This window comes from Colias croceus, chromosome 27, assembly GCF_905220415.1.
Source record: "Colias croceus chromosome 27, ilColCroc2.1".
Taxonomy (NCBI): Eukaryota; Metazoa; Arthropoda; class Insecta; order Lepidoptera; family Pieridae; genus Colias; species Colias croceus.
This window is the reverse complement of record NC_059563.1, coordinates 6,667,401-6,693,292: the sequence shown is the minus strand read 5'-3', so window position 1 is coordinate 6,693,292 and position 25,892 is coordinate 6,667,401. Positions and strand designations below refer to the sequence as shown.

Sequence of the window (25,892 nt, the reverse complement as noted above, 5' to 3'; positions counted from 1 at the left end):
AATTGTGTCTATCCTTATTTTAAAAACACAAATTCAATAATTGGTAAGAATGCGTAAAATTATAACGTAATTCAAAACTATAAACGTAAGGCTCAGTGGATATTCCTGGAACTGATTAAGAGGTCTAAGGTTCGATTCCAACGAGCTAATGATGATATTATTAGAATACATTTTAAAAAATTATGTTTAACGACAGTTATCTTTTGTCCAAAGTTCTGTAAATTCATATAGATGGCGTGATGGATCGTATGATTATGTAAAAATAATAAATTTTGATAAGAAGGTAAAAGGTACTTAGGTACCTAATTATAACAGTGACAAAAAATAGTTCAAGAAAATGTATAATTTTGTTAGGAAAATGTATGAATTTTCTAGTGCTTTCATGATAATGGGAAAATAATACAATGAATAAATCGGGTTTAAAATCCTGTCAGGAGAAAATATGTAATATGTGTTATGATGGTGACGTCGAATGTATATTTTTTGCATAATTTTAGTACAAAAACTAGTTGATTCATATTTATAATATCTGTTATCTATATTTTCATGGTAAAGGTACTTTGACCTGTATTCATAAAGTGAATTCTCATCTTATAATATAAAAATGAATCGCAAATTGTGTTGGTAAGCGCATAACTCGAGAACGGCTGAACCGATTTCAATAATTCTTTTTTTATTATATTCCTTGAAGTTCGAGGATGGTTCTTATGTAGAGAAAATGTTAATATGTACCACGGGCGAAGCCGGGGCGGACCGCTAGTTAACTAATACAATAATGTCTGACTATAAACCTAATTTATTACATACTACAGCCAATTTTGTAGTTATCAATATTTACATTAAAAGGAAATAAATAAAAACCCATTATATATTGAAATAATTTATTAAACTTCAGTATAATAATGCGGAGCAATTTCTAACAGCCATTCTTTTTGTATCACCATCAAATCTCTCATGTTAATTTTATCTCCAACACTTTGTACACTCGCGAACACCACCCTGAAAAAATATAGATTTTAAATACTTTTTAATGAATTAATTCGTTACTAGCTGCGCTCCGCGGTTTCACCCGCATTGCTCCGCTCCTGTTGGTCTTAGCGTGATAAAGCCTCGACAAATGAGCTATCTAACACCGAAATATTTCTTTAAATCGGACCAGTAGTTCCCGAGATTAGCGCGTTCAAACAAACAAACTCTTCAGCTTTATAATATTAGTATTATATTATATTATAAAATAAGGGATATTTCATTTGTAAATGAACTGATGCTGCAGCTCGATTATATATTATATAGATTATTACAATTTCGTTTTACTTTTAACCTTATTAATCTTCTGTATAATAAAAATGAATCGCCAAATGTGTGCTAAGCGCAAAACTTGAGAACGGCTGAACCGATTTCGATAATTTTTTTTTTATAATATTCCTTGAAGTACGAGAATGGTTTTTCTGCGCTAATATGTAAATTATTAAATTCATATTTTCTTTGTATTCAATATCTTAACTTTTATATTTTTTTTTTCGTTTGCGTAACGGATCTTAGTTGCCCATTAATGTGATCAAAAATTCAATAAAGGTTAACTAAAGTGAAACTTTTATTACATCGTCTCAAACTTTTTGGTCTGTGTAGCGCATGTCGCGTGACACACGATACGTACGATACTTATCGTACAAATACGATATTTTTTAGTTAAATGTCTATAGTGTGAAAAAAAGTTTCACTTTTGAGGTGCACTCACACACATCAGTCACCGTCACGGCACGTCACCGGACCAAAAAATATGTATCAATAGTTTTAGTATGACTCTGTTCCCACACGACAGTCGCCGGCACGAAATCTATCAGTGACGTCACCGGTCAGGCACGTCAAATAATCTTTCCATACATGCATTATACTTTTATATTTGGGCGGATGGCCATATTCATCAGAATCACCCATATCTTCAGTAAATTATAATGTTGGTGGAAACAAATGAATCATGAAAGTCACATACAATAGTTATTTAATCGCACAAATCTATGCGCTAGTAATTAGGGAATCACTTAATCAATCGCTTTTAATTAGTTTTGAAATAACAATGCACAAGATTACTCGGAACCAAGAAGCTTATATCTAATACACTGGAGATTGCACTATGACCATTGACTTGTCACAAGAAAATATAACCTTGAATGACGTCAGTGTTGTTTTTTGTCTCTTTCTGTGGGTGACCACACTGGTTTGTATATTCAGGATTTTTCGAAATAGAAAAAACTAAAAATCATGGTCTTTAAATAATAACGACATATATTTTAACAGTATTAATTATATTATAATATTACTGGCCATACTTTATAGGTACATACAATTTTAATTGGTATAGAATGATAGTTTTAAATAACTCTTGGCTACAAAGCCTGGATATGAACCGATATATAGCATTAACATCCCTTGTAAATAGAGGAAAGTTGTGTTTTGCATCAGATGCTGTTTACCAAATTGTAAGCTACTCAGATCTTCTTATTAAACGCGTTGCTTCGACGGGTCAATTTCAAGCCAAAATCATCAAAGAAAAACTGTTTATAATAAACGCCTTGCACAAATTTCAAATTTTTCAAAAGGTATTTTTTTCTGGGTCATAATCCTCAGTAATTTTACCCTTGATGGGCACATATATTTCTTTTTATTTTACTTTTTGGAAAGCTGAAATACCTAAAACAAAAAATATGAGGTAAGTTAAAAAAGTATAAATTTCAGTGTAAAAACGAACAATCTTATGTGAGTGCAATACCGATGTCGAGTGTTGTTTCATTACTAGTAAAAATCTTGAAAATGGTGTTCTAAATCTATACTAATATTATAAAGCTGAAGAGTTTGTTTGTTTGTTTGTTTGAACGCGCTAATCTCGGGAACTACTGGTCCGATTTGAAAAATTCTTTCGGTGTTAGATAGCCCATTTATCGAGGAAGGTTATATATCATCACGCTACGGCCAATAGGAGTGGAACTACAGGGGTGAAACCGCGTGGAGCAGCTAGTTTCATCATAATATTGTTATTACAATATATTCTCTTCACTATCCATAAAAACTCGTCATCATGGTTACCTTACTTGTTAATTTTGTTTATTGAAACCTTGTTGAAAAATGATAAAGTATTAGGAAAATAACAAATTTAACATGACTGCTTTCTAAAATGATGCAAAATTTTACAATTTTTGCCATTGAAATGATTCTAAACAGGTAAATGCAGGAGTATTGAGGAATATTGTAAATAACGTAAATATACACTTGCCTGTGAAATTCTATGCCAGAATTTGGTGTCCAAACACTTCTGCAATTTTTCACAATGCAATACATTATTTATATTCGGAAAATATTTATTAAATACGCAACAATATTAACTTAAATATTCGAAGCGACGCAATTTTTTTGACACTTATGCCATATTGTCAAAGTGAGAGTTGCTACAATTTTATTATAGTAACTACCCATAATCAGGGAGTATCGCTTTTTAATAATTGGTCCAGATACTTATTTTATTTAGCATAAATAATAATTGTCTCATCCAACAATGCTTCTGAATGACGTTGTTGGCAATTTATCAACAAACTCATCTACAAAAACTAACCTTTTGCACAGAATATTACGGCATACATAGTTAGCCTTGGAAAAACTTCGTATTAACAGTGGCAATACCAAGTTAGGTGTGAAAGTGATAAAACACAACAATTTTCTTGTTACACGTCAAATGTTCATACCGAAATCTCCAGTGTATAAGATATAAGCTTCTTGCTCGGAACAATAGCGATTCGTCACAAACGTGGTGCCCTAGACGATCTTTGTTTGTAACCAAGCAACGTCTGCCGCCGACCATCGACGCGACGCTTCGCCAGATCGACAGTTGTCAAATCTCGTTCCGATGTAATTCTCATCAGCCAGTAATACTTCTACCAGCCAGTAATACACCTACATATATTTTATATATATGTATAAGTTAGATATAAGTTACATATTATGTAATATTGACATGATTTTAAAAGAGCAACTATGGAGTTTCTTGCCGATTCTTCTCCATAGATACTGCTTTCCGAATCGGTGGTAAATGTTAAAAATATTTATGTAATGACGATTCGAAAGTGCTATTAAATAGTAGTCTAATTGAATAAATGAATGTTTGAGTTTGAGTTTGAGTTTTATCCCCACTCACCCGGTGCCGTCACGTCTCAGTTCAGTCAGCGTCGTGCTACCGATGAAACGTGGCATTTTATCCGTCAGGGCAGTATCTGTTCTCTAGCGTGACACATGTCTAATCACTGACTAACCTGATGTATGTGTTCAATGATTCAGTCAAACCGGCGACGTGACTGACGGACAAAATGACAGTGACTGGTGTGACGTACACAAACCGTCACCGATCAGTCATCGGTGACTTGACGGTGACTGATGTGTGTGAGTGCACCTTTACCGTGATTTCATAAAACCACACAACATTTTTCTTATTTTATTTATAAACACCAAACTCACCACGTAGGTTGTTGTACTCTATATAAACAGCTATTTTCACTTATATACAGTTTGGCTCCAAAGATACTCTTATATTCTCCCGTTGAAGTTAGACAAGCCGCTTGCGGGAACAAACCGGTTAAAACACATTTCATTATTCGTATGCATTTTCCTGGAAAAAATAACAAAAAATGTATGAAAAAAAAGAAAATCTGTATACATAATACATATTTATAAAAATGAAACCGATTTCGGATTGTCGCGGCATCACGTGTGAACGGCTGAATCGATTTCGATAATTCTTTTTTATTATATTCCTTGAAGTACGAGGAGTGTTCTTATGTAAAGGAAACGTAAAGATGTACCACGGGCGAAGCCGGGACGGACCGCTAGTTTTATATAACAACTAGCTTTCCGCCCGCGGCTTCGCCCGCGTTTTCATAGAAAACCCCGCATAGTTCCCTTTCCCGTGGGATTTCCGGGATAAAACCTATTCTATCTCTCAAGTTGGATCAAACTGCACATGGTGTGTGAATTTTATTATAATCGGTTAAGTGGTTTAGGAGTCCATTGAGGACAAACATTGTGACACGAGATTTATATATATTAAGATTAAAAATAGATCTAGCTAGGAAGTTATGATAATATTGAAGAGCAAATACATTAATAAAAAAACGCAATAAGAATCGACTGAAACTATACGATAAAATGTAGGAAAAAAACGTGTAAAACATTTTATAAGACATACACTATTTGTTTTAATAAAAATATTTAGATTAAGATCATTATTAAATAAACAAATAAATATTTACCTGAACCTAAGTCCGGCCCTTCGAAAACTTTATTCTCAATATTAAATTTGCCTTTTACTAGTTTTTCTAAACTACTCCGTATTTCATATGCCTGTAAAAATAAATTATTGAATATAATAATATTTATTTGGATATCTAATATTTTTACTTAATATAATTTTATACTTAATATTAAATAAAGCTGAAGAGTTTGTTTGTTTGAACGCGCTAATCTCAGGAACTACTGGTCCGACTTGAAAAATTCTTTCGGTGTTAGATAGCCCATTTATCGAGGAAGGCTATAGGCTATATATCATCACGCTAAGACCAACAGGAGTGGGGCCACGCGGGTGAAACCGCGGAGCACAGCTAGTCATTCATCATTGTCATTGATAGATAACACTAGCTTGCCCCGTGCCCGCAGCTTCGCCCGAATTTCAAATGAATTTTAAATGAAAAACCCGCATAGTTCCCGTTCCCGTGGGATTTCCGGGATAAAACCTATGTGTTAATCCAAGTTACCCTCTATATGTGTGCTAAATTTCATTGTAATCGGTTTAGTAGTATTTGCGTGGAAACAAAGAAACACATACGCATCCATCCATCCTCACAAACTTTCGCATTTATAATATACTAGCTTACCGCCCGCGGCTTCGCCCGCTTTGTCTAAAACCTAATAAATTATATACTAAAACCTTCCTCTTGAATCACTCTATCTATTAAAAAAACCGCATTAAAATCCGTTGCGTAGTTTGAAAGATTTAAGCATACAAAGGGACATAGGGACAGAGAAAGCGACTTTGTTTTATACTATGTAGTGAAGTAGGACAAATCTATACATATAATAAATCTGTAGAAGGGTCAATTCTGTACATTGAAAATATTGAAAAAATAAATACCAGGGGGTGTTACTGGATCGATACCAAACCCAAATATGTGATTAAAAAAATTTTGTCTGTCTGTCTGTCTGTCTGTCTGTCTGTATGTTCAGGCATCACGTGAAAACTAACGGTTCGATTTCGATGAAACTTAGTTTAATTATACCTTATTATCCTGGGCATAAAATAGGTTACTTTTTATCCCGGAAAAATGCGTAGAAAAAAATAAATCTTAATTTTTCCGCGCGGACGGAGTCGCGGGCGGAAGCTAGTTGCAAATATATACCTTTTCCATAACTCTGTAATTAATATACATCCTTTGACACCAGTCTTTGCACGCTTTTTTCGACATTTTCTCGTCGCTGTATGAATTCTTCACTTTATTGTAGGAATCGAATATATTTAAATACATTATTATATCGCCTTCTGCTACCTGAAAAATAATTTAAAATAAATAACATTAAAATGATAAATTTTGTTTATTATTTTAAATATTTACATTTTTTTTTAATAAATTAAAATGAATGATTACTACTTTATTCAGAGCCATATAGATAATAATACAATAAAAAATATCTTAGCGATTGTGTTAATTTGTTAGTTTAAATTATTTAAAAAAAATAATCTTATTTAGTCATGAAAATTGCATTCAAATCGGTGCATACGTTTATGAGGTATGCAACAATAAACACGCAGTAGCGTTACAAATAGTCTATAGCTATATAGTCCATAACAATTTTCTTGATATTATTGTACAATGGCTGAACCGAAATCGATGCGATTTCCAAAACTTACCTCGAAATTATTCCTCCTGGACATTTTAGCGGCGGCACACGCTTTGCCGGTGTACTGTTTTATGAAAACACTGTCCATTTGTAGCATAGACACTATTGATAGAATTTCATCGACACACCCGTATTCGCCTGCAAATTGAAATTATAAATAAATTAAAATAAGAATAATACTATAATCATGTCTATATTTAAAGTTAAAGCCAAAATGGCTAAGCAGATTTTGATAAATTTTATCACAGAAACAGATTATGGACATAGGATTTTAAATACAGTTACATTAATAGGGAAAAGAATAAAAGTTTTATAATTTACAACTGCGAATATATTTATACCATCACGTGCAAATATCTCACCAAAAAAACCGACACACGCTTGACCTGTACTTTAAGAACTCTTTTCGCGACAACATAATATTATAGAAAAATAATGTTCGTTATAAATATAAATTTATAAAGAATAGAAAAAATTCGATCACGAGGCGGGACTCGAACCCGCATCCTTCGCGCCATTCCGGGGCGGATGCCTAACCAACTCAGCCACTCGTGATTTGAATGCCATAAAAACCAATAATATAAAGTGAAAAAACTAAAACCCAACTACGACAATAACCGGCGCTGAAAAAGTATAAAACAAGATTTCAGAATACTGAACTGAACAAAGTTGCTAATGTAGTTGCAAGTAAATGGACACAGTTATAGACTCTACCAAGATGCCTTCGTTGTAAATTGACAATAATGTCATACAATACTATTCTGAAGTATGCAATATTCCACTATGTAAAGATAAATTTTCATGTTTGGAAAGGCGTAGTCACACGTTACATAATATACCTTTCTACCGTAGCACTTCAACAACGTGTGACTACGCCTTTCCAAACATGAAAATTTATCTCTACATAGTGGAATATTGCATACTTCAGAATAGTATTGTATGACATTATTGTCAATTTACAACGAAGGCATCTTGGTAGAGTCTACTGTGTCCATTTACTTGCAACTACATTAGCAACTTTGTTCAGTTCAGTATTCTGAAATCTTGTTTTATACTTTTTCAGCGCCGGTTATTGTCGTAGTTGGGTTTTAGTTTTTTCAAATTCAAATTCAAATTATATTTATTTGCAAAAATGTAGTTACAAATTATAGATGTTTTCATTACAATATTATGTGGCTAATACATTCTACCCATTTATTGGGTGTGCAAATATTAAAAAAGAAAGTTGATTAGTTTAATTATTTAAATGTACACACAATTCAATTTTCACAATTATTTTTCCTAAATCCAAACTGTTCTTTACATAAGATCTTGTTTCTATCAATATAATTTCTAATTCTTTCTAAGATTACTTTTTCAAATATTTTAGATATCACTGGTATTAACGCTATCGGTCTGTAATTTTTAATATCTTTTGGATCGTCTTTTTTAAATAATGGTTTTATCACTGATGTTTTTAGCGCGTGTGGAAAAGTTCCCTGTTCCATCGATAAATTTACAAGAAAAGACAACGGTTCGCAAATATGGTTACTGCAGGATTTTAATATTTTTGTACTTATTCCATCTGTTCCTACTGAATTAGTGTTATTAAGTGATTTTATTATTTTACAAATTTCGATACTGTTTGTAGGTGTTAAGAAAATAGTATTGCAACTTTCTGTAGTCAAAGTCTTTTTTATGGCATTTACATCAAAATTAAATTTCGTTTGATTTGTGATGTCAATAAAAAAATTATTAAACTGTTCGTAAATTTCATTCATTGAGTTGTATATTTTATTATTAACTACAATCTCTTCAATTTCTGTAATATTAGTTTCGTCATTAATATTATTAGATATCATTTGCCATAAAGCTTTGTTCTTATTTTTTGCCAATTTAATAAATTTTTCACTTTGAATTTGTTTTGACTTAAGAATGCACCTTTTTAGTATATTTTTATATTTCACATAATGATTCCAACTATGAGTATACATTTTTTTAATATATATATTTTTAAGATAAAGTTGTCGCTTTCTTATACAACATTTCTTCAATCCTTTTGTTATCCAGTTAAGATTAGATTTTCCTGTACTTCTCTTTATCTTAATAATAGGAAAACAGAGATCATAAAACAGTTTGAATAACTCATAAAAAGCATTAAAGCATTCATTTAAATTATTAAATTCATGTGTTTCGGAGAAGCTTAATGATGACATACATTCACAAAATTTACGAATATTCTCATTACAGTAGTCTCTTTTTGTCTCAAACCAGGATACGTTTGTTTTGCGCTTTGTCATACTAACTTTTAATATCTGTGCCGTTTCATGGTCTGACAAACCGAGGTGTAGTACTTCTGTGTTCACATTTCTTTTTATATTTGTTGCTATTTGGTCTATGCATGCATTTTTCCTAGTAGGTGTTTTTATTAAGCATTCAATATTAAAGTTCTGTAGTAAAGTAATGAGTTCATCTGAAAACTTAGTCTTTTTAAGAATATCAATATTCCAATCTCCACATAGTATTATTTTTTTATTTTTAAATCCAATCCTTTGTAATATATCCTGAAGATTTCCTATAAAAATATTTATGTTTTGACTAGGGATTCTATATATACAAATTATCACTGTATTTAAGTGCTTTAATTCTATACCACAACATTCAAATAATAAATTGCAACCATAATCCCTTATGAAGTCTAGATTGGTGCATGGAATGTCATGCTTAACCAAAATACATGTTCCACCTCTTCTTTGTTTACGAGAAAATGATGATATTAATTTATATCCTGGTAATTTAAGTAACTGTTCATTTCCTTTTTTAATAAACGTTTCACATAAACATATTACGTCAATGTTGTGTGATTTATCTAGTTGTGATATTGCCAAATATAGTTCTTCTGACTTATTAATAGCTCCGGCTATAATTATTTTGATGTAAAATTGTCAAAATTTGTGTTTTAGATACGAAAAAATTTTGAATTTGATGGAGTATTTTTATTTTTCAATATTAAATTACTATTTGGTATGTCCTCATTTAACTGGTTCGGTTTTAGAGTATGTAAAACATTTTTTGACCTCTTAAAATAATAGGGAATAGTTCCTTTTTTTACTGGATAGGAATTGTTTTGATTATTTTGGAATGTATTGCATTTTTTTGCAGAAGCAAGCCTTTTTTTAATATTTTTGGGATTTAAAAATGTATTTGCATATTCTAAGCTGTCAATTTCCATATTTAATTTATTTGTTAAATTTTCAATATAATTAAGTCTGGAATTATAAAATGTATAATCTTCATCAATATCAATATATGTACAATTTGTATGTCCTCTTAAAAAAAGTTTCATTTTTGTATTAAGAAATTTCTCATTCAAGTAACGGTTATATTTTACATTTAATATAAATATTTTATTATTTTTTAATTTTCCCAATAATTTTAGTAAATTTGAAATTAGAATATATGGATTTTTGTCATTGGAACCTAAGCCCAATATTAATATATCTTCATTATTTACAGATTGTATCAAACTTTCACAGCTGTTTAAAATTTCACTTGAAGAAGCATGCGGTTTTGTCAAGCCAAATATTTCATAACAGTCGTTCCACTTATTTTTCCGTTTTTCCAGCATACTTATAGACAAATTTCTAACGCGTTCATCACCCATAATTATAATTTTACGTTTTATTACCTTTGTGCTGACATCTGTTATGGTTTGTTGACAATTGGTAATTTTATTTTTGTCGGTACCGTCACATTCCTTATTTAATATTAGTGGCTTAGTTATGTTATAGTTTAAAGTATTTTTATCCAAACCCATATCAGTAGTAAAGCTATGAGAATTGTGTTTTTGTTGTAAGTTAATTAATGTTTTTTGCTTGATTTTAGGAGGAGGAGGAGGAGGAGGTTTTCACTTTATATTATTTGTACTATTTTGGTGTTAAAGTGTATTTGGGGGCATAATATTAACAAAAGTTAAACTGATGAACTAATAAAGAAGCTATGGACGAAAAGATGTGAATTATATGCAATCAGCCCATGAATACAGGTAAAGTCACGAGAAAATGCTAGTGATATATATATATATTCAAAATGTACAAGGAAAGCGCTTTCAAATGATACTAAACACGGGATATTTATCTTAACTTTATTTTTTTTCTTTGTATGTTTTGTCCGATAGAGGACGCCACATTAGATTTTGTGAAACCCCATATAGCCTATAACCAGCGGACAATTAAGACGCTTCTAATGATATGTCATTTGTCTAATTCTGATAAGTAGTTTAGACGTTACGAGGGAACAGATGAACATACATACATACATACATAGCCTGTCAAAATCATAACCCTCCTTTTGCTTTGCCGTAGTCGGGTAAAAAATATAAATTCATAATGTTCGTTGTTTGTCACGTTGTTCGGCACACGTGTGGATGGCCTATTACATTAGAATGATATAAAACAAACGCCGTGTGTCACTCGGGGAGTGGGGCGGTTGCGCTATTGCATGCTATGCCTTCAAGCCACACCTCCGCCCCAAGGAGTGGGGAGCGTGAGGTTTTTTCGTTACGGAATTTCTCGATTCGGTCCCCGCGCTCAAGGCCCGCGATAGAAGCTATGCAATAGCTTCAAAAAAGACAAACATACCGCTCTCGCACAGCATTTTCCCGTACATCGGTTTGAGCGGCAACTCCGCCATTTTGTTTCCTTCTTGCGTCAAATTGCCAGTTTTATCGATTGCTTTCAACGCGTATAATTGTTCTAAAGCGGATAATAGACTTTTTGCCGGCGGTGGTGTGGGGAATGTGAACCTGTAACAATATATTATAATCTAAACTATATATATAAAACTCAAAGGTGACTGTTATAGTGATCTATCAACGCACAGCCCAAACCACTGGACGTATCGGGCTGAAATTTGGCATGCAGGTAGATGTCATAACGTAGGCGTCCCCTAAGAAAGGATTTCCCGAAATTCTTGCGGGAACGGGGAAAAACGGGGATGCACGTACAAAGTCGTGGGCGGAAGCTAGTTATATTATAAAGCTGAAGAGTTTGTTTGTTTGTACGCGCTAATCTCAGGAACTCTGTCCGATTTGACAAATTCTTTCGTTGTTAGATAGCCCATTTATCGAGGAAGGCTATAAACTAAGTATGCACACAAAATTTCATGAGAATCGGTCAAGCCGTTTCGTATGAGTTTCACTACACGAGAATTGTATACATTAGATTTTATTGTCTTTTAGATCCATACTAGCTGCGCCCCGCGGTTTTACCCGCTCGTATTGGTCTTAGCGTGAAGATATAATAGCCTTCCTCGATAAATGGACTATCTAACAGTGAAACAATTTTTCAAATCGGACCAGTAGTTCCCGAGATTAGCGCGTCCAAACAAACTCACTGTTCAGCTTTATAATATAAGTATAGATCTGTAATCTGTATTGATTATTCCAATTAATTAATCATAATTATTAATTACCTTAATAAATTATGTATTCCCAAAGCTTTCAACTGCAAAAGCACAGAACTCAAGTCGCTCCTACAAATCTCTGGCGGAACACTTTGAGGTAATTTCTCGAATTCCTCTTCCGTGTATAATCTGTAATTAAATATATTAAAATACTAGGTTTCCACCCACGGCTTCGCCCGCGCAGTCAAAGAAAAACCCGTATAGTTCCCGTTCCCGTGGGATTTCCGAGATTGCGTCATTTTCCCGGGATAAAAAGTAGCATCCTTTCTCGGGTATCAAAATATCTCCATACCAAATTTAATGAAAATTGGTTCAGTAGTTTAGGTGTGATTGAGTAACACACAGACAGACAGAGTGAGTTACTTTCGCATATGTAGTTGTAATTGAAAAAAAATAAGCAAATGTACAGTTCTAAGTTCTAACAAAACGAAATAACATGTTATTCTATGCCGTCGTTACAAGGTTTTAGGTTACATTGTTGAATTTTGTTGAACTGTTAAATGTTGCCTTTTATATGATGACTCTACTATAAAATTAAATTGTAATATTGACATGATTTTAAAAGGGCAACTATGTAGTTTCTTGATGCTTCTTCTCAATATAATACATATGTATACTGCTTTCCGAATCGGTAGTAAATATGTTAAAAAATGGTATGACGATTCACGATTCAAAAGTGCTTTTATGAGAAGTCTAATTGAATAAATGTTTGACTTTGAGTTTGATGATGATGAATGATGATGAATGATGATGATGAATGGTGATGAATGATGATGAATGATGATGAATGATGATGATGAATGATGATGAATGATGACGATGAATGATGGTGAATGATGATGATGAATGATGATGGTGAAAGATGATGATGACTGATGATGAATGATGATGACTGACGATGAATGATGATGAATGATGATGATGAATGATGATGATGAATGATGATGATGGATGATTATTATGAATGATGATGACTGATGATGACGAATGATGATGGTGAATGATGATGAATGATGATGATGAATGATGATGATGAATGATGATGGAATGATGAATGATGGTGATGACTGATGATTTTAAATGGTGATGATTGATGGTGAATGATGATGAATGATGAGATGATGATGACTGATGATGACTGATGATGATGGATAATGATGGTGAATGGTGATGGTGAATGATGATGAATGATGATGACTGATGATGAATGATGATGATGAATGATGATGGTGACTGATGATGAATGACAATTGACAATGATGAATGATGATCATCCATCAATCAATCAATCATCAATCATCATTCATCACTCATCAATCATCATTCATCATCATTCATCATCATCATCATTCATCATCATTCATCATCATTATCATTCATCATCATTCATCATCATCATCATCAGTCATCACCATTCAGCATCATTCATCATCATTCATCATCATCATTCATCATCATCATTCATCATCATCATTCATCATCATCATCAGTCATCATCATCATTCATCATCATCATCAGTCATCACCATTCATCACCATTCATCATCATCTTTCACCATCATCATTCATCATCATTTCTCACCATCACCATCATTCATCATCATCATTCATCATCATCATACACCATCACTATTCACCATCATCATCCATCACTATTCACCATCATCATCCATCACCATTCATCATCATCATTCACCATCATCATCATTCATCATCATCATCATTCATCATCATCATTCATCATCATTCATCATCAGTCATCATCATTCATCATCATTCACCATCATAATTCACCATCATCATTTATCATCATCATCACTCATCATAATCATTCATCATCACTCATCATAATCATTCATCATCATCATTCATCACCATCATTCATCATTCCATCATCATTCATCATCATCATCATCATTCATCATCATTCATCATTCATCATCATCATTCATCATCAATCATCATCAATCATCATCATACATCATCATCATACACCATCACTATTCACCATCATCATCCATCACTATTCACCATCATCATCCATCATCATTCATCAACATCATTCATCATCATTCATCATCATTCATCATCATCATCATCATCATTCACCATCAATCATCATTCATCATCATCACCATTCATCATCATCATTCATCATCATTCATCATCATCATCATACACCATCACTATTCACCATCATCATCCATCACTATTCACCATCATTCATCATTCCATCATCATTCATCATCATTCATCATTCATCATCATCATTCATCATCATTCACCATCAATCATCATTCATCATCATCACCATTCATCATCATCATTCATCATCATTCATCATCATCATACACCATCACTATTCACCATCATCATCCATCACTATTCACCATCATTCATCATTCCATCATCATTCATCATCATTCATCATTCATCATCATCATTCATCATCATCCATCACTATTCACCATCATCATCCATCATCATTCATCAACATCATTCATCATCATTCATCATCATCATCATCATTCACCATCAATCATCATTCATCATCATCACCATTCATCATCATCATTCATCATCATCATCATACACCATCACTATTCACCATCATCATCCATCACCATTCATCATCATCATTCACCATCATCATCATTCATCATCATCATCATTCATCATCATCATTCATCATCATTCATCATTCATCATCAGTCATCATCATTCATCATCATTCACCATCATCATTTATCATCATCATCACTCATCATAATCATTCATCATCATTCATCACCATCATTCACCATCATTCATCATTCATCATCATCATTCATCATCATTCATCATCAATCATCATCATACATCATCATCATACACCATCACTATTCACCATCATCATCCATCACTATTCACCATCATCATCCATCATCATTCATCAACATCATTCATCATCATTCATCATCATCATCATTCATCATCATCATTCATCATCAGTCATCATCATTCATCATCATTCACCATCATAATTCACCATCATCATTCATCATCATCACTCATCATAATCATTCATCATCACTCATCATAATCATTCATCATCATCATTCATCACCATCATTCATCATTCCATCATCATTCATCATCATCATCATCATTCATCATCATCAGTCATCACCATCATCATCATTCATCATCATCATCATCATTCATCATCATTCATCATCAGTCATCATCATTCATCATCATTCACCATCATAATTCACCATCATCATTCATCATCATCATCCATCATCATTCATCATCATCATCATCCATCATCATTCATCATCATCATCATTCATCATCATTCATCATCACCATCATTCATCATCAGTTATTCATCATCATTCATCATCACTCATCATCATCATTCATCATCATTCATCATCATCACCATTCATCATCACTCATCATAATCATTCATCATCATCATTCATCATCATCACCATTCATCATCATCATTCATCATCATCATCATCATACATCATCATCATACACCATCACTATTCACCATCATCATCCATCACTATTCACCATCATCATCCATCATCATTCATCATCATCATCATCATCATTCATCATCATCATCACTCATCATAATCATTCATCATCACTCATCATAATCATTCATCATCATCATCATCATTCATCATCATTCATCATTCATCATTCATCATCATTCATCATTCATCATTCATCATCATTCATCATCAATCATCATCATACATCATCATCATACACCATCACTATTCACCATCATCATCCATCACTATTCACCATCATCATCCATCATCATTCATCAACATCATTCATCATCATTCATCATCATTCATCATCATTTCTCACCATCATCATTTCTCACCATCATCATCATTCATCATCACCATTCATCATCATCATTATTCATCATCATCATCATTCATCATCATCATTCATCATCATTCATCATCACCATCATTCATCATCAGTTATTCATCATCATTCATCATCACTCATCATCATCATTCATCATCATTTCTCACCATCATCATCATTCATCATCACCATTCATCATCATTCATCATCACCATCATTCATCATCATTTCTCACCATCATCATCATTCATCATCATCATTCATCATCACCATTCATCATCATCATTCACCATCATCATCATTCATCATCAGTCATCATCAGTCATCATCATTCACCATTCATCATCATCATTCATCATCATCATTCATCATCATCATTCATCATCATCATTCATCATCATCATTCATCATCATTCATCATTCATCATCAGTCATCATCATTCATCATCATTCACCATCATAATTCACCATCATCAGTCATCATCATCTCATCATTCATCATCATTCACCATCAGTCATCATCATCATTCACCATCAATCATCATCATCATCATCAATCATCATTCATCACTCATCAATCATCATTCATCATCATTCATCATCATCATCATTCATCAGTCATCATCATCGCATCATTCATCATCATTCATCATCTTCATTCGCCATCAATCATCACCATTTATAATCATCAGTCATCACCTTCATTCATCATTCCATCATCATTCATCACCATCATTCATCATCATCATCATTCATCATCATCATTCATCATCATCATTCATCATCAGTCATCATCATCTCATCATTCATCATCATTCACCATCAACCATCACCATTTATAATCATCAGTCATCATCAGTCATCATCATTCATCATCATCATCATCATCATTCATCATCACTCATCATCATTCATCATCATCATCACTCATCATAATCATTCATCATCACTCATCATAATCATTCATCATCATCATTCATCACCATCATTCATCATTCCATTCATTTATATGACTTATATGACCTATAATTTATTTGACGTTCCATTGGAAAAAATTGATGAAATACGTGACCTAGGATTAATCGTAGATAGTAGACTGGACTTTCATTCACATATGATGGATATTTGCAAGAAAGCTAACAAAACCCTTGGCTTCATTATTAGAGTTTCCTCAGAATTTAAAGACAATAGAGTTGCCATGCTTCTATTTAATGCCTATGTGCGTAGCAAACTGGAGTATGGTGCTATGATCTGGGACCCATATGAAACGAAATACTCCTTAATGATCGAGAGGGTACAACGTAAATTTGCGCGATGTATATACAAACGTCGCTACGGATATTACCCACATCTTTATCCATCGATGTACGTATTGGGTATGGTGGGTTTGAATACTTTGGCACTCAGGAGAAAGATTCTGTTGGTGGTGCATTATTACTTGATAATGCACAACAAAATTGATAACCGCGATGTTCTGGAGCGAATGATTCTCGGCCTACCAAGGGGTGGTGGGGACGGCGCGCTTACCGCGCGGCGGCCGCACCGCCTCTTTGCACAGCCGCTCACGCGAACGCACCGCGCTAGGAACGCGCCCACCGCGCGAGCGCGAAAGTTGCTCGGAGACTTGCTTGCCCAGTACCAACATCTTGACTTCTTCACTGACAGTATGACTGTATTTATTCGGTACGCCATTTATTATCTGGATAGCAATTTTTAATTAAATTGAGTAACTTTCTAATCTGTCTGATTTCTTCTGTTTCTGTAAATTTCCATTGTATTGTGTCCTATTATATCTGTATATATTATTATTATTTGTATTGTCATAACGTTAAATTAATTGCAGTTAGATATAAGTATTTTTCTTTTGTATTTTGACTTGTATATTTTGACTTGAATTGTGTTAATAATGATTAAATTGTACTGTATAGCATAGTGGTGCTTTGGCGTGACTGTAAGCCACTATGTTCTTGAAATAAATAAATAAATAAATAAATAAATAAATAAATAAATAAATTCCATCATCATTCATCATCATTCATCATCATTCGAATTATGATGAATGATGAGATGATGATGACTGATGATGACTGATGACTGATGATGACTGATGACTGATGATGATGAATGATGATGATGAATGATGATGATGATGATGATGATGAATGATGATGATGAATGATGATGATGAATGATGATGGTAAATGATGATGAATGATGATGATGATGATGACTGATGATGAATGATGATGGTGAATGATGGTGAATGATGATGGTGAATGATGATGAATGATGATGAATGATTATGATGAGTGATGATGATGATGATGATGATGATGATGAATGATGATGATTAATGATGATGATGACTGATGATGATGGATGATGATGATGGATAATGATGATGAATGATGATGATGACTGATGATGATGATGATGACTGATGATGATGAATGATGACTGATGATGATGAATGATGATTATGAATGATGATGATGATGATGATGAATGATGATGAATGAGTGATGATGAATGATGATGACTGATGATGATGATGAATGATGATGATTGATGATGAATGATTGAAGATGATGAATGATGAGTGATGATGATGAATGATGATGAGTGATGATGATGATTGATGATGATGAATGATGATGAGTGATGATGATGAGTGATGATGATGAGTGATGATGATGATGATGATGATGATTGATGGTGAATGATGATGATGAATGATGATGGTGAATGATGATGAATGATGATGTACATACCTGTAGCACTCGCCGGGTCGGTCCCGCCCGGCACGGCCGGCCCGCTGCCGCGCGCCCCGCGCACACACGCAACACACACACACGCACTCCACGCGCAGTGTGGGACAGTAGCTCGGCAGCTTGTGGTAGCCGCTGTCCACCACTGGGGGAGGATTTAGTTATTATACAATAATTTTATATAGCCTGTGTGCAGTGGCACATCTTTGTGTGTCATCTGTGTGCAGTGTACATCTTTCTACAGGGTTACTTGTAAAACACCGGCAACCTCGCAGGACAAGATAGCTAACATCATAAACAACAACATATTTTGTTCTACGACTTTTGATAATTTGTTAGATTTTATTTTCATACAAAAATAAATATTCATTTAATTTTCCGTTTGAATATTATAAACTCTACGCCTCAAAAAAATTACGTAAACAAGAAGCGAACGAGAGGGGGAAGGGGGTGTCGCGTCGTCCATCCAATAATGAATAGAACATAGACTTACAAATGTTAAGAGAGTACAATAAAAGTTTAAAAAATTATTTAAAAATAATTTATTGCGTTATGCCAAAAGTCGTAGAACAAATGTTGTTACATATGATGTTAGCTATCTTGTCCTGCGAGGTTGCTGGTGTTTTACAAGTAACCCTGTATAAGCTCCGTCTTAAACCAAAATAGTTTTCTGAAATTACTTCATTTCAATAACAACAAAAATATTTAAAAAAAAATTCCGTCCGTCCACTCACCATAAACAACCCCCGGAATGGTGACACTCGTTTCCGCTATATTAGTAGCTAAAATAACTTTCCTCACATTCCTGTCGGCCATTTGGAATACTTTTATTTGTTTGTGTAAAGGCAAACTGCCGTACATAGGCAATATTAATAGATTCGCAGCTTGCATGCCGCTAGGAAACGTTTTTCGGTATTTATTCTTTTCATTATTCTCTTCGGCGTATATTTGTAACGTTTCTAGGGCTGACAGGATTTCTTCCTGAAACAAATTGCATCTACTTAAAATATTTCTTTCTTTTAAGCTATTGCATAGCTTCTATCGCGGGCCTTGAGCGCGGGGACCGAATCAAGAAATTCCGTAACGAAAAAACCTCACGCTCCCCACTCCGACGGGCGGAGGTGTGGCTTGAAGGCATAGCATGCAATAGCGGCAGTCCCCGAGTGACACACGTCTTTTTTTAATACAAAAATAAACGTTGTTGAGTAGTACTTCATTTTTATACATTGAACATATTGTAAACTAGCTTCCGCCCGCGACTCCGTCCGCGCGGATGTCGGTCTTCGCGTGGATGGTTTATTTCTCCATTTTGAGTAACTCTGACAATGATATCTTATAAATATCTATTGGACCCAAATACGGCTAGGCCTATATTAATACGCAACGTGTGTTCGCGGTTCTACAGAACAACGTCTATGGATAAAACTGAAAAATTAAGATTAATTTTTTTCTACGTATTTTTTCAGGATAAAAAGTATCCTAGTTTACGCCCAGGATAATAAGGTATAATTATACCAAGTTTCATCGAAATCGAACCGTTAGTTTTCACGTGATGCCTGAACATACAGACAGACAGACAGACAGGCAGACAGACAAAAAATTTTTTAAACACATATTTGGGTTTGGTATTGATCCAGTAACACCCCCTGGTATTTATTTTTTCAATATTTTCAATGTACAGAATTGACCCTTCTACAGATTTATTATAATGTATGTATAGAATAGATAATTATTTTACACTTTTTTTGTATGGTCTCTTTTAGCTTTGATGTTATATACAAGCTTCATGTGAGTTAAAAACTCAAAACTTTTATATTTTTTTATTGTTTTGATAATAGATACCAGAAATAAAGGGATGTGACGACCCCATCGCCCACGGTTGGGATATCTATTGTTTACGTGACAATAGATATTCCACCCGTGCAATCAGTCAACCCGCAGGACACCTTGTGGCGGGGTGTCGGGGAGTAGCGACCCCGCGGGAACCGAGTGCTCCCGGGGGAGGCCCCTGTCTTCATCTCCGGCTTGCCTTCACCGGCCGGTCGGAGTGAAGCCTGACGAGGACAGGACCCCCACCTCTGGCTTGCCTTAACCGGCCGGCCAGAGTGGAGTCGCGAGAGCTTTTAGCTCGAAGGGTGGATGCGAAGCGTAAGTGGCGAGTGGGCACGTGATGCTGGACCCTCAGGGAGCGCGTGATCGGAGTTTAAAGTCCAGGGACGCCTCTCCACCCTTAGCTGCTCACAATATGTTGCCCCCTTGTCGCACTATTGCAGCGACTTATTTCGGGGGCCCATACAGTGAGAGGGCGAGTCACCACCTGCCAACATATTTTTACTTTCTTTTAGTAGAAAGGCAGGTGCCATAGTTTCCCATAGTCCCCAGTACCAGTCCATTTAGCATCCCAATCCATAGCCCAATTATTAAATTTCCATACCCTGCAATAGTCCTACATCGGCCGCGGACTGCCTAGGGCTGTATCTCTATAGTGCAATCATGGGCAGGCTGCGGCTTGTGTCCCACAACACATTAAAAGTCTCAAAGGGCCTCTGCGTGTTGGATCCGTGTCCCCACGTAAGCCTTCCAAAGATCCGGGTACCGTCCTTCTGGTGGTACCCGAGTATTTTGGAAATGAAAATAAAACAAAAATGACTTATTTTTCTTAACGTTATAAATGCAACATAGATTACTTATCTGATATGTAATTCACAATTTTAAATAAATTATAAATAGTTGTGATAATATTTATTACATTTTTAAGATAAATGGCAATAGATTGTTAATCTTTATAATTTATCTAAGATTTATGACTACTATGATTGTTGCAAATTTTATATAACTAAGTAGTCATTTGAATAGGCAACATTTGACAGTTCAACAAAACTCAACAACGTAACCTTGTAACGACGGGCATAAATTAATGCATTATTTCGTTTTGTCAGAACTGCACAATGATAGGAAATAATATATTATCAAATTATAACACTTATATGTTCATTATAACTTAATTTAACTAAGTTATCCAAGTTAGAACTTACCTGTGACGTCAGAAACGCTAAAACATCTCCAAACGGTTTGTTTTCATGTATTTTTATTATTGTTTCCACTGCAGCTTTCACATAATCCGCTACCGGTTCTGAAATTAAGAAAAATTATATTTTTTTAACCAAATTCAAGGCAATATTTAATACATACATTGAATATCTAATTCTGATTGAATTAATCATTCAAATGCTTAAAAAAAATATTTTATGTAACATATTTCTTTATCCTACATTCCCTGTCGTTTTTAAAATCAAATTCGTGATCTTTATTTATTTAACTAGATAGACTTTTTTTTTTTTTTTTTGTGTGGTGTCTCTCAATGTTAGCCAGAAGGGCTTCTACATTTTAACGCGGACGCGGCGGAAAGCAGTTTCTACATAGTCATACTACAAACAACTACGCTAAATCGCCTATTAAAAAGATCGTCAAAAAATGTCCGTGTTGTATAGAATATTCATTTAAATAAGCACTTTATTTTGTAGCAATAATGTCCAAATTCTATTGCATACGCTTATAAGAAAACTCTGCTAAATGAAATTAAAGGCAGAGTTTTGTTTCGGACAATTTATGAACCTCATTGTGAATTGAGTTGTTTATAGTACGTCAATGAGTTGTTGTTAAAAAAATTCTACAAAACTGTATATTGATTACTGTATATTCATTAAATTACAAAGTATCTATTGTAAGAATAAACACGCGAGGCCGGGTTAAATATTAGTTTGAATGTAATAAGATGTGAGAAAATTATAACAGAGTAGTTGTTATGTGGCTATACCTTCCTATTATAATGTGCTCTATGTTGTACAACATAATGTCGATATTGAATTGATATGAAATGCATGGGGTTACGGGCCATGCTATGGTTTATATTCCTTGAGTCAGTAGCTCGATGATATAGTCTCGGTACTACTGCGCAAGGTGTGCGCACTGAGTCATTATTTAATATTATTTCACATATCTACCTAATTATAATTAATTATGGAGGGTTATTTAAATACTCCGACAACGAGGCCGGGTTAAATATTAGTTTGAATGTAATAAGAATGTACTGCTATTCTACATAGCTACCTAATTGATGTAGGTAGTTGATAACAAATCGCAGCAAGTCAACAACTATTAGCAAAGTGAGGGTAGTTGAGTCGAACGTCGCATAATCAATAGTTTCTCATTGTTTCACCTATAAATGTTTTTCATACATACCTTCAGTATAAAACACTTCGATCGGATAACTCCTGCCCTGAATTGACATTACAGCAGATGTGTCTGTCTGTCCGTGCGCATCTCGCAAATTGAAGAAACGCTGGAAGAAATCCGCGTCCATTGTCGCTGATGATATTACGATTTTTAGGTTCTTGCGTTTCTGGAAATAGTATTTTTTACTTAGCATATACTGGATTAGCTGTGCCCCGCGGTTTTACCCGCAAAACTCCGCTCCTGTTGGTCTTAGCGTGATGATATATTATAGCCTATAGCCTTTCTCGAAAAATGGGCTATCTAACTACGAAATAATTTTTCAAATCGGACCAGTAGTTCCTGAGATAAGCGCGTACAAACAAACAAACTCTTCAGCTTTATAATATTATCTTATTGCTCTTCAGCTTATTTTACCGTTGTTTGTATTTAGTTATTAGTGAAATAATGCAACTACAGTTGTATTTAGAAATAATAATACATTTTCTTTAATAAAAGATCTCTATAGTAACTTACTTTAGCTATTTTCTTCAAGAGTCCCATCAAAACATCCGTCATTTGAGATCGCTCGTGCACCTGAAAGTAAATAAATGATATACATATTATGAAATAACTAAATTAATTATTTATTTCAGGCATTATAAAGTCCGAGAAAATAAGTAAAATTAGCGGAAATAATTCGTGCAGTTTTGAAAATCGCGACAGTTATTCCTTGACATGTCCAATAATATCGAAGTCCGCTGATGGCCCATTTTCGGCTTAATTTTCTAAGACTAATAAGTATTAAGTACTGTTAAAAAGAAGTTAGTTTATGTTAGTTTATGAACATCATTCAATTAACTATTTATTTGTAGCATAAGCACAGAATACATAATAGTAGCTAAACGCTACAGAACGGACACTCTCCGCCTCCCGCCAAAATTAAACACCTCACCCCGCACGATCACGCTATAGATGGCCCGCATTTTTCCGCAAGGACGATACGCAACGAAGATTGACAACATTAATCAAATTTAAAGTCATTTTATTATTTTGGATTTGTGAGTATAGTTTTTCGTAGAAAATTGTTAGATATTGTGTTTACGGATGTATTTCATCAGAAAAATGCGAATTTCTTTCTTCTACTAGTCACAAATGTGCCAACCCTAAAAAGTTAATACACACATTTGCAATCTCTACAGTGAAACGATAATTTTGTATGGCGTGTCCGGGGTGTGGCATAAGTACACTAAGATTTACAAACTATGTTAGTTTATTAAGTTTATAAACTAGAAAACTCGATTATATCTGCTTCTCCTAAGTAAACAATTATGTACGAGATTTGACCCTATTTTTAATTAAAACCAGTTTTTTTAACTAATATCAATGACTCAAGATTATACCAATATGTTATCTAAAATCAATACAATATAAAAAATATTTTCGATTAGATAAGGAAGCAGGTGTTGTGTGTCAACTACATATATTGTTTAATCGCATCAGATAAGGGCCAGTTTTTAATCAAAACTTATCGTTTTATTGCACTTTAATATTGACTAGTAATTTCAATATTATTAGATATTAGAAAAAAAAATGATTGAAATTAACCAACTGCGCGGGAAACATGGAAACTTTCGATTTTATAGTATACTTAATAATATACTTTTTCATAAAGTTGATCGAAATGAGCAATTTTTTTTTAGGAAAATGCCCCTATTCATTCTTATAATATTTTTTTATCCTCTTGTAAAAAGGCGTACATAGGTGCTAAGTTGGAAAATCATTGAACAAGAAGTTTTTTTAACGATTTCATTTAAATTTATAAAATACTAAAACGATACTCGAAAAGGTGTAATAAAGTTGGATAGAAGAAAAGTAGGATTGAAGTAAAGTTGTAAGTAAGTCTTGTAAATAAATAGGAAAGTATAATTGTAGAGCATTATTAATTTCTTGGTTTATCCAAACATAAATAATAGGTATGTACAGTTTTTTAGAAGCATAGACAAATGCAAATGGCGACTTTATTGTTGACTAGCTGCTCCGCGCGGTTTCACCCCCGTGGCTCCACTCCTGTAGGTCGTAGCATGATGATATATAGCCCATAGCCTTCCTCGATAAATGAACTATCTAACACCGAAAAAATTTTTCAAATCGGACCAGTAGTTCCCGAGGTTAGCCCGTTCAAACAAACTCTTCAGCTTTATAATATTAGTATAGATTAGCAATATCTTCCAAGCAACCAGTGCCAACTGCCAAGCCATTAGAATAGCAGTAAAATGGTAGAATAGTATATATCTCACCTCGTCCAAAACAATACACGTATACTGCATTAACAGCGGCGATGCGAACATTTCTCGTAACAACACACCTTCTGTCATAAACTGAAAATAAATATAAATATACATTTAATCAATGTGTAAAGAAAAAGAAAATACATTAGATAATGCCTTTTCAGTATAAGTCAGTTAAAAGTTGTTTAGTAGTTAGATAGTTACAGAGTAAGTACTAAGTATACAGGGTGTCCCACTATTGGTACACTAAGCGCGAAGGGTCTTGTAGTTTTGCATACACTGATAATGTAAAAAAATTTTTGCAAAATTTTTCCTGAAAATCCATGTTTTCTTCTCTAGCTTCGCGCAGCCGGCA

General features: G+C 33.8%; 1 protein-coding gene across 1 annotated transcript in view; it reads right to left on the bottom strand.

Moving 5' to 3' along the window:
* Window positions 1-867: 867 nt before the first annotated feature.
* LOC123703715 (probable ATP-dependent RNA helicase DHX35) overlaps window positions 868-25,892 on the bottom strand; it is a 52,293-nt gene continuing 27,268 nt past the window's right edge. Inside the window, exons 4-16 of the mRNA XM_045651807.1 lie at window positions 25,547-25,627; window positions 23,784-23,843; window positions 23,277-23,436; window positions 22,070-22,167; window positions 19,769-20,015; window positions 19,038-19,179; window positions 12,388-12,507; window positions 11,556-11,719; window positions 6,947-7,074; window positions 6,438-6,584; window positions 5,295-5,385; window positions 4,504-4,654; window positions 868-999 (exon numbers count right to left, since the gene is read on the bottom strand). Of these exons, the coding sequence (XP_045507763.1) occupies window positions 885-999; window positions 4,504-4,654; window positions 5,295-5,385; window positions 6,438-6,584; window positions 6,947-7,074; window positions 11,556-11,719; window positions 12,388-12,507; window positions 19,038-19,179; window positions 19,769-20,015; window positions 22,070-22,167; window positions 23,277-23,436; window positions 23,784-23,843; window positions 25,547-25,627 (1,704 nt within the window). The 3' untranslated portion in view covers window positions 868-884. The remainder of the gene's footprint in view (window positions 1,000-4,503; window positions 4,655-5,294; window positions 5,386-6,437; window positions 6,585-6,946; window positions 7,075-11,555; window positions 11,720-12,387; window positions 12,508-19,037; window positions 19,180-19,768; window positions 20,016-22,069; window positions 22,168-23,276; window positions 23,437-23,783; window positions 23,844-25,546; window positions 25,628-25,892) is intronic.